This window comes from Cryptotermes secundus, unplaced genomic scaffold (assembly GCF_002891405.2).
Source record: "Cryptotermes secundus unplaced genomic scaffold, Csec_1.0 scaffold931, whole genome shotgun sequence".
In the NCBI taxonomy this organism is placed as follows: domain Eukaryota; kingdom Metazoa; phylum Arthropoda; class Insecta; order Blattodea; family Kalotermitidae; genus Cryptotermes; species Cryptotermes secundus.
In genome coordinates this window covers 1,212,625-1,222,283 of record NW_019732382.1, presented here as the reverse complement: position 1 = coordinate 1,222,283, position 9,659 = coordinate 1,212,625, and the positions used below count along the sequence as shown (strand labels likewise).

At 38.6% G+C, this 9,659-nt stretch overlaps 1 protein-coding gene across 2 annotated transcripts in view; it reads left to right on the top strand.

Annotated features, from left to right (window-relative positions):
* The first annotated feature begins 776 nt into the window (after positions 1-776).
* Positions 777-9,659, top strand: part of LOC111867666 (erlin-1) — a 27,563-nt gene continuing 18,680 nt past the window's right edge. The window contains exons 1-4 of one of the 2 annotated variants that reach the window (XM_023857702.2): positions 777-824; positions 6,981-7,096; positions 7,207-7,287; positions 8,406-8,514. In XM_023857702.2, the coding sequence (XP_023713470.1) occupies positions 6,989-7,096; positions 7,207-7,287; positions 8,406-8,514 (298 nt within the window). In that variant the 5' untranslated portion in view covers positions 777-824; positions 6,981-6,988. Of the gene's footprint in view, positions 825-6,645; positions 6,739-6,980; positions 7,097-7,206; positions 7,288-8,405; positions 8,515-9,659 lie in introns of those variants that run through there. The other variant, XM_023857701.2, reaches the window with a different exon arrangement.

The window sequence follows — 9,659 nt, the reverse complement described above, 5'->3', positions numbered from 1 at the left end:
GTATGGAAAGAAGTGCGGCATATGAACCTTTTTCAACCACCGGTCGGCGGAAACATTTCACCAGCCTGAGGATGTTTTACTTCTTAAAATTCATAAAATTTCTGGGAAAAGACGGTGCTATTTATGACAGACGCCCTGTTTCTCAGGGTGTCTCCGTACAGTGTGAATGCAGCAGAAAGTTCATATTTATTTAAGAATTTTAATCGTCTGAAGTGTAGAATTTAGATATTTTACCTGTCCGCAGCACAGTACACAATTTTATTTTAATTCTAATATCCAAGAAGCTTAACATTTTGAGTGAAATGAGTGCGCATGAAATACCTAGTTCAGTTCATGCAAGTAAATATTTAATTGATGATTTTTCAGTTCACGCCTAAATAAAAAAGAGGATACTATATTCTGACAACTTTTAATATTACTGTAGTGGGGGTTTTGCTATCAGAAAATTCCAAGGTAACAAAGATGGACTAGGATTGCATTATCCAATTAATTCATGATGTGACTTTAACATACGTATATTCAGTAGCATTTTGCTTCTTTACTTACGGCCTTGGAGTATGACAAATTGGTAAATTACTTTTAACTTTTAGGTTGTGGGTGGGTATACTTTTAAATAAACATTGTTCTTATAAATGTTTGTTTTAATTTAACTGGTCCATATTTTGCAACTCATATCCACCCCTCACCGGTAGTGACGGAAATATAATCGATTTCCTAGCTCGCAATAGCTATCGAACACGTGGATAGGAACTTTGGCCACTTCCCGGCTAGGCAGAGCGTTATATTCTGTCACCGGCAGGCTGTTGACGAGAGGCTCCTCGCAGGTGAGTAAGGACACCAACTTTTTTTTATGAAGTAGTGACTTTGGAAACAGGAGCGTATTTACTGCTTTACTCTCTTACAAATAAGAAAAATTTAATCAGAATTCTTCGATTTTCCTGAAGAGCATCGCCATTTAACATTTTAACCTCAGTATATTTTACACTAACTTCTCAAGCAATCATGTCTATATTAATATGGCGCCTGCGCAGAATGCAAACGCAGTGTACTCATATGCAACGTATGAGAAACTCGCGTAACTATTCGCAGATTCACACACACACACACACAGAACGAATGCAAATTTCTCGGATTAAAGAATAATGAAAACGTACTTCTACTTTAAACTCGTAAAACCATTCCCTTTAAGATCGAAATATTCTCGTTATCATTATACTACGTAAGTTAAAAAATTAAACATTACGCAATGCACTCGCCTCGTCTGGAGGAAGCCATAAATCTCAGAACTCCTTTCCTGGTCTCCGCATTAATAATGTATGCAGTTTCACTGCTACAAAAATACTCCTGTCGTAACTTGTTTCGGCCTGCAAGTGACTCTTGAAGTCCCACAACTCTCATAAATTTTAAGTGTATTTTTTTTACTTAAAAATTCATATAATTCTTTACAAGTGCGAGGCTTGTGCAGTTGCAATTTAAAAACACAAGTCTTGAATCAAGAAGATAAATATCCTTTCCATTACTAAAATACTGGGCTAATAATATTTAGAAGGAATAGCCACTCTTTGTTCTAACAATCACATGAATACTCGTACACTCTAAGAGGAAAATACCGTGTCATTGTCTCTTAAAGCACGCGATAAAAATACAGTTAAGTCAAATGAAATATATCTTGCTATTTTTAGAATCAAGTGAGTTCACGCCCAGTTTTCAAGTTAACAGGTACAGACGAACGGAGAGATTTGGACAGTATAACTCCCGTGAGCGAGTGAACCTTTACTTATTTAAAGATGTCTTTCAACTGCACTGTTTGCACAACGTCAAATGTATGGGTGCATCTGAGTTACGAAATTTGGAAGGATATGAAAGAAAATGTCTGTAATTCGTCGTTACTCGGTAGCAACCATTCCAATTTTTAAGTTATTTGAAATACCATGCCTAAAATAAGGCCTATGTTTGTCCGTCGGCATTCGATGAATTTCAGCGAAATCTAGTGTTGCGATCTACAAGAAAATTTATTGATGAATTCTCAGTTTGGTCTTTGCCAATCAAAAACTAAACCTTGCACTATTTGATGTTCCTTTTTGTCTTCTCGTCTGCTGTCCAAAAACATAAAAATTAGAATATGCAGAACGATAATTTTGCCTGTGGTTCTGTATGGGCGTGAAACTTGGTCTCTGACATTAAGGGGGGAACATAAACTGAGGGTGTTTGAGAACAGGGTGTTGAGGAGAATATTTGGACCGAGGATAGATGAAGTGGCAGGAGGCTGGAGAAAACTGCATAATGAGGAGCTTCATAACTTGTACTCTTTGCCAAATATAATTAGAATGATCAAGTCAAGGAAAAGAGATGGGCTGGGCATATAGCATTAATGGGGTAAGAGGAATGCATATAGGATATTGGTGAGAAAACCAGAAGGAAAAAGTCCACTAGGTAAACCAAAATATAGGTGGGTGAACAAAATTAAAGTTGAACATAAAGAGACAAAGATGGAGTAGTAAGGATTGGATTGATGTGGCTCAGGATAGGGACCAGTGGAGGGCTCTTGTGAACGCGGTAATGAACATTCGGGTTCCATAAAATGTTCGGAAATTCTTGAGTAGCTGCAGAATTGGCGGCTCCTCAAGAGGGGCTCAGCTGCATGAGTAGGTAAGGAAGTACAGACATTCATAGATCTGCTCAAAACGGCCCTAATTAATGCCCACCAATTCTGTTCGAAACAATTTTCGTTGGGTGAACATGTACTAAAATAAGAAGAGTAATTTCCGACTTGAAGAGAATTCAACATTAAACTTACACCTGTATACTTTATTACGTATATTTAAGCATCCTGTTACATTCCACAGTTCTATATGTATAATATAAACTCCGTCGTAAATGTAACACTCTGTTGTAGTTCTTGTCCCCCTTCTTTCACACTACATGTTTCGGCCGTAATCGGCCATCATCAGGTGTATTTCAGTTCTCGTAGCTGTCACACTGCACTAAATATTAGCATTTAAACACCTGTATCCTAACGGAACAGACTACCGAGACCCATTTATTTGTGCTGTGATAAAAAAGAATCACGATGAGGAGATTTCGTAAATAAACATTAACTAACATCGATAGCTGAGATCATTTTCATTCAGAATATATTGAAAGGTTTGTAAATAAATACATCCCCGGAATTTTCATTTCAGATTTAAATATTACGTCCTACGAATGGTGACAGTACACACTAATTGGTAGGTTTGGCCGCCCCATAGCTCAAGCGGTTAGTTGCTGGCTTCCCAATGAGGCGGCCCGGGTTCGATCGCGGGTCTGGTCAAGTGGGATTTGTGGTGGACAATGTGGCGCTGGGGCGGGTTTTCGCCGAGTAGTTCGGTTTCCCCTGCCAATCTTCATTCCACCAAATTCTCCATCATCATAATCACCCGGGGCAGGCTACAATCGGCCAATCAGTGGCAGCCGTGCCGAGTGGATCCAGTTGGACTCCACCCCCCACTAAGCGAAATAAAAAACATGGTAGGTTTGAACATGGAACACTGATGACATAAATAATTTCAGCTTATTCCCTCAATTATAATTGAAACCACACTTTTTTGGGGTACACGGTAGCGTAGTTGGTTGAGGCACTTTGCTACAAACCGGAAGGTCACGGGTTCGATTCCCGATGAGGTCATTGAATTTTTTTATTTGACCTAATACTTCCAGCCGCACTGTGACCCTGGGGCCGACTCAGCCTCTAACAGAAATGAGTACCAGGAATCTTCCTGGGGGTAAAGGGTGGCCGGCGCATCAGACTGACAACATTACCGCCATCTGTGAACCGATTGTGTAGTAGATGGTTGAGCCTCAACCTCTCACAACCTTGTGGGTCTTCATGGCCTATTACAGGGATAGATTTACTTCACCACACTTTCGTACTGGTATGAGAAACCATTTAAATTTCCGTTTAAAAGATTTATATACAAATAAACATCACAGGCAAAGTTACTTTCATGATTCGGTAATATAGAAGGGGTCGCTACTGCGACGGGGTCTAAAATATCCGCTATTTACGGATCTTCCCCTGGAGGTACCTTTCTTGGAACGCCAAATTCTTTGTCAAAGCGACCCATTCCGCTTCTTCTCTATAAACACGTCATTATTGCCCTTTACTAACTAAGTATAGTCAAAGAAAAAGCCAAAGAAAATTATCACCTAGGACAAAACAAAGAAGGAAAAAATAAAAAAAATATTAAAAATGGAGAATGCAAGAAGTTAAATTGTTAGCTTATAACATAGAGACATTTGTTCAGTTTAATATTATCTTACATTCATTTCTATATTAAAACAAAAAAAAAAAACTCTTCCACATGGTAAAAATCTGTCGACAGACAAATCTAGTATAGATGCACAGCCAGTTTTCCCGAGTTCAAAGAGTGTTGGACATAAACTTTCTTTTTAACCTCTCCCGGCTTTCCAAAGAACAAACACATTACCCATAACATTGTATTATTATACTGCAGCATCCTGTTGCACTTTCCACTTAGCGTCTATTATTCACAGCGTTACGTGATGTTGCACGTAAGACAGTGAATAACAGACGCTAAGCATATTACCAACCTTCGATATGGGCCATAATATTAACCAAGACACCCTATCTTTTGTATCCGTTAGTGAACAAACGACACGACTCTAATCGTAGCCAGTGATATTATTAAATTCCAAGTAACGCATTTGGAAAGCACTTCTACTCTTAGCCAGCACTGAAGATAAGAAAAGCGTTATTCAGTTATACTACAGAATAGAAAGGAAGGTATTTCATAAATGAATATAAAAACGGGAGGCATTAATTTATATGAATGAACGAGTAACTTACTTATGTAACAGTAACGCAAGAAGTTGTAAGCTACTTTAGTATGAGTGCAGTACTCAGTTACCAAACTCTTTCTTTTCTTTTTTTTTGTAGCTCAAAGGACTACAGCTCCTTGTACGTCATATACAGAAGTTTTTTTTGTATTTCCGTTTATTTGTACAATCGGTCCATATTAAGGACTATAAGTACATCTCGTGAAATACTTAATATAAGGCTTAAATACTAATAAAATAACATGTCAGGGAGAGTAATGCTCCAGCGAGCATTCTCTAGGAATCCATTTCGAGTGTAACAACATACGGAAGTGACAAAGAACTGAAAACACGTTATCATTTGAAGACTAGTCTTCTGGGTTGTAACGCTGTGCGATTACTCGTTGAACACAGAAGATAGTACTTTTCATAATCACCGCTGTGAAAACCTCAAATCCAACATTAGTGCTTATTTTTCGGACATCCAATTTCGTGTTTGTGTTTGTATGCTACCGATGGACTGTGAAAATGTTCAAGGGAAGACAAAATTTCCGTCCTTTCTCTAAATGTAATGCTCGGAGACCGAATTTCATGAATAAAGTTTTCGTGATTTCCCTCAGTACCTCCAGGAAAATAATGCGATAATATCTTATGGCAGAACACTACCTCTTCCCTCTACATAATTTCCAGTTCATCATTTACCATCATTCTATTATTCGACGTGTATAACCTACACAACTGAATGACAGAATAATCGATCAATCTGAAACTAATGAAGTTCCTTAAATTTATTGTATAACTTCCATAACCAACAGTCAGACATAGTGAGACTAACTAGGCAATCAAGTTCAGTTGAATAACAACAGGAACAGTGGGCAGTGCACTGTGTGCTCCTACTTTATGTAGAGATGTACGAACAAGGTTTGGGCGATCCGTCTCCACTTGCAAATGAAGAATTAAGGCCTACATATTAGTTCAACGCAAGAGTACGGCTAGAGCTCTGCAAGCAAAATTTAAGGTACAGGATCTTTGCAGAATGTTGTAGCGGGTAGACCTTTTTTTTTTTATTGCTAGTGGGGTGGGACTAAGTCCCTTGTACTGCGCCCACTTCTAGCCTATTGTACCAGCCCCAGTTGATAGGTGAGGGTGATTGTGGAGCAATTGGTGGAATGAAGATTGGCAGGGGAAACAGAAGTACTTGGAGAAAACCTGCACCAGCGCCACTTTGTCCACCACAAAGTCCACTTGACCAGACCCGGGATCGAACCCGGGCCGCCGCGGTGGGAAGCCAGCGACTAACCGCTTGAGCTATGGATGATTTCATCATCCTAATATTTGGCGAAGAGCAGGCCTGCAAATTGTGAAGCTCTCAATCATGCGGTTTTCTCCAGGCTTCGTTACTTCTCTCAATTACGTTCAAAATTCTCCTCAGCGCTCTGTTCTCATATTTCTCATAGGTACATAGCATTTGGAGAATATGATAAACATCCCTTAACAAATATAATTAGAATTATCAATTAAAGAAGAATGAAATGGGCAAGGCATGTAACATGCATGCGAGAGAAGTGGCTACAGAGTTCTGGTAGGAAAGCCTGGAGGAAAAAGAACACCAGGAAGACCTAGGCGTATTAAGATGATATTATTAAAATGGACCATAAAGAAACAGGAAGTGAGAGTGCGAACTGAATTCATTTGACTCAAGAGAGGAACCTGTGGGAGTCTCTTGTGAACACAATAATGAACCTTCGGGTTCCATAAAATGTTGGGAATTTCCTGAGTAGCTCATAGCTTTCCAATAAGGATCAGCTCATAGACTGCTCATAGACCACGTTTCTAAGTGAATATTGTTGGTAACCCTGACGAGATGGTACGAGTGGATATAAATGGCGGTACGCATGTGAATGTTGGACGAAGTCTTACGTTGTAAGTAGCATTTGTAGTGGTATTTTCAGAGCATATTTCTGGTATATGTTGAGGATGAAAGGTCTCTAATGCTTAACTGTATATGAAGTGTATGTGCTAAAGTTAAACGCAGATACATTTATAATGCTTGATGCCATGGTTGTGGAGATTAGCGAGTTCCGATCACCCCCCGTCCCTACTTCCAACTACCACATGGTTTACAGTTGTGTGTCACATTATTACGAATTTGCTTTATGTTTCAGCGTAAATAATGGCAGATATAACGGTCGTTGTTGCTGTCGTTGTTTTGGTTTTGGGGTTGAGCCTTAACTTTTCCCTTCATAAACTAGAAGAAGGTCATGTTGGAGTATATTACAGGGTTAGTATCCGTTTCTTTAGCGTTGTAACGCTCTTTTTTAAACAGAAAATCTTCTCGTTTAAACCCTTTCTGTCCTAGGAGTGTGACAAAATAATTTGTTTTTGTTATAGGGAGGGGCACTGTTAAACAGTACAAGTCAACCAGGATACCATATGATGATTCCTTTCATCACATCGTATAGATCAGTACAAGTAAGTTTAGGAATCCTCAGATACGGAACATAACATAGCAGAAACAGACCAACTTTGCATGGCTGTATTTCTGAGAAGTAAACAACCAATGGCTCTGAGCCACATGAATTCAATAGACATCCTGATTATCCTTTTTCATGAAGATCAGTTTCAGTTTTAAGGTGAAGGATAGAATTACAAATCTTTTGAACAATCAAAATGAAGTCTCTGGTGACAGTTAAGAGTCAGTTTTGCAGATGTTTCAAAGTAGTTGAAAGTCTGCCTATTGAACATGCCAGCTATACTTGTGTTTGAATGACAACTTATATTTTGGACTGAGGTAGGCAGTTGTCCAAGGAAAATATACTACTAGCTCATTCCAGCCAAGCTTGTCCTATATCATGTAACAATGATTTATAGAGATTAAATAAATAAATAGTGCACTGAATTTCTATCCCCAAATGCTGTTTCTCATTGAACTCAACCTTGGAACTGTGATAACCTTGAATATGTTATAGATCAGATTTCAGGCATAGAATTGTTTCAGTCTGTATGGTTTCAGAACTTAATTGGACATTGGAAAGCAAATACTGATTCCAGACAAGCACATGAAATAAATTTCTTGATGCATTATTGTGAATATAAAATCAGAATTAATGTGTTATGATTAAGTTCAACAGTTTCAAGATTTAGACTGGTGGTGAAGTCGGATGACAGGGTGAAAAGGAGTTGATGAGTGGGTGGACATAGAAAATAACGTGCAAGTTTTTACAGCCTTAACAAATGAAGAGACTGCCTGATTTGTCAGTTACAGTCACCCCAGGAAGGAGAGGCAACAAGGAAAATAACTATAAACCTGAATGAATCTGAGTTAAAAAATGGGAATTGTGTAAAGATATAATTTGCATTTATAAGTATCTGTGCAGTACTAAATGCAGTTTTGGTTCTGCTTTAAACAAGTTTTTTTTTAATAGATGCAATATGCATGTACTGATTTTGTCTGCGGACTGTCAGCTTGTGGAGGACAAGACAGACTGTACAGTTTATCTCCTGCCAACCACAGGTTTGACTGCAGAGCCATACCATAAGGCGCTGAACATTAAAATCAGTGGAGTATATATTTTTGTTTATTATTATAGGTCACACTTCAGACAGATGAAGTAAAAAATGTGCCCTGTGGAACAAGTGGAGGAGTCATGATTTACTTTGACCGCATTGAAGTTGTGAACATTCTTAGTGCAAATAGTGGTAAGTATCTGCAGTTATTGTGATGTTAAACAATTATATGCATACTGAAAGCTGTAAAAAAAGGTAAAATTCTATCCCTGTAACAGGCCGTAAGGCCCATAGGGTAGTGAGACATTGAGGCTCCCACAGTTTCTCTAGACAGTTGGCTCACAGGTGGTGGTAAAGTTGTCAGCCTTACGCACTGGCTGCCCTTTACCCCCCAGGAATATTCATGGTACTCATTTCTGTTATAGTCTGAGTATGCCCCAGGGCCATAATGTGGCTGGAAGGATTAAATGAATTGAAAAATCTAATGACCTCATCCAGAATCGATCCAGTAACCTTCTGGCTTGTAGCATAGGGCCTTAACCAACTACACTACTGTGTATGCTTAGTTACGTTTGTTTGATTCTGATATTTAAAGATTTTTTTTAGGTGACTTTAGATTAACTAAAATTAACTTGGATTTCTTTCCCTTTTTAAGTGTAGAGGATTAAAATTATAGCAGTCCAGATGTTGGATTAATTATAAGAGGGGGTATAAAGAACAATACATCTCTAAAAGCCTTATCTGCCTTAATGTAATCTCACTTCAACCTATCTTTATAACTGGTGCCTTCATCACTGGTGCTAATATTACATCTACGTCTGTTATATTCCATGGATCCACAGATAGTCAGAAATGACCACAGTATGTGCAATAAGTCGTAAGAAGCTCTGGACATATACATACAGTACAATTGAAGCTTTCACATAAAAAAAAATGGGGGTTCATGTAAGGTATTCAGATTTGACAGTATCAGAGCGTCTTCAAACAGCTCTGTACACGGTCCAACAATGGTGTGAAAGAACAAGTCTTTCCATCAATCCTAATAAGATGGTAATTATACCGTTTACCAGGAAGAGAAATATGAAGGGCCTTAAGGAACCGACCCGCTTCAATAAGACGATCCATCTGTCCAGCACCTTGGTCTAGTATTGGACAAGGGACTGACATGGAAAAAGCAGCTTGACAAGGTCATCAATAAAGCCTATAAGGCTTTTTTGACATGCAGAAGCATGTTTGGTAAAACTTGGGGACTGCAGCCACACGTTGTGCATTGGATATACGAGGCTTGTCCACAAAGTAAGTTTCCCTGGGGCTGTTTGCAGAAACAAAACACAATT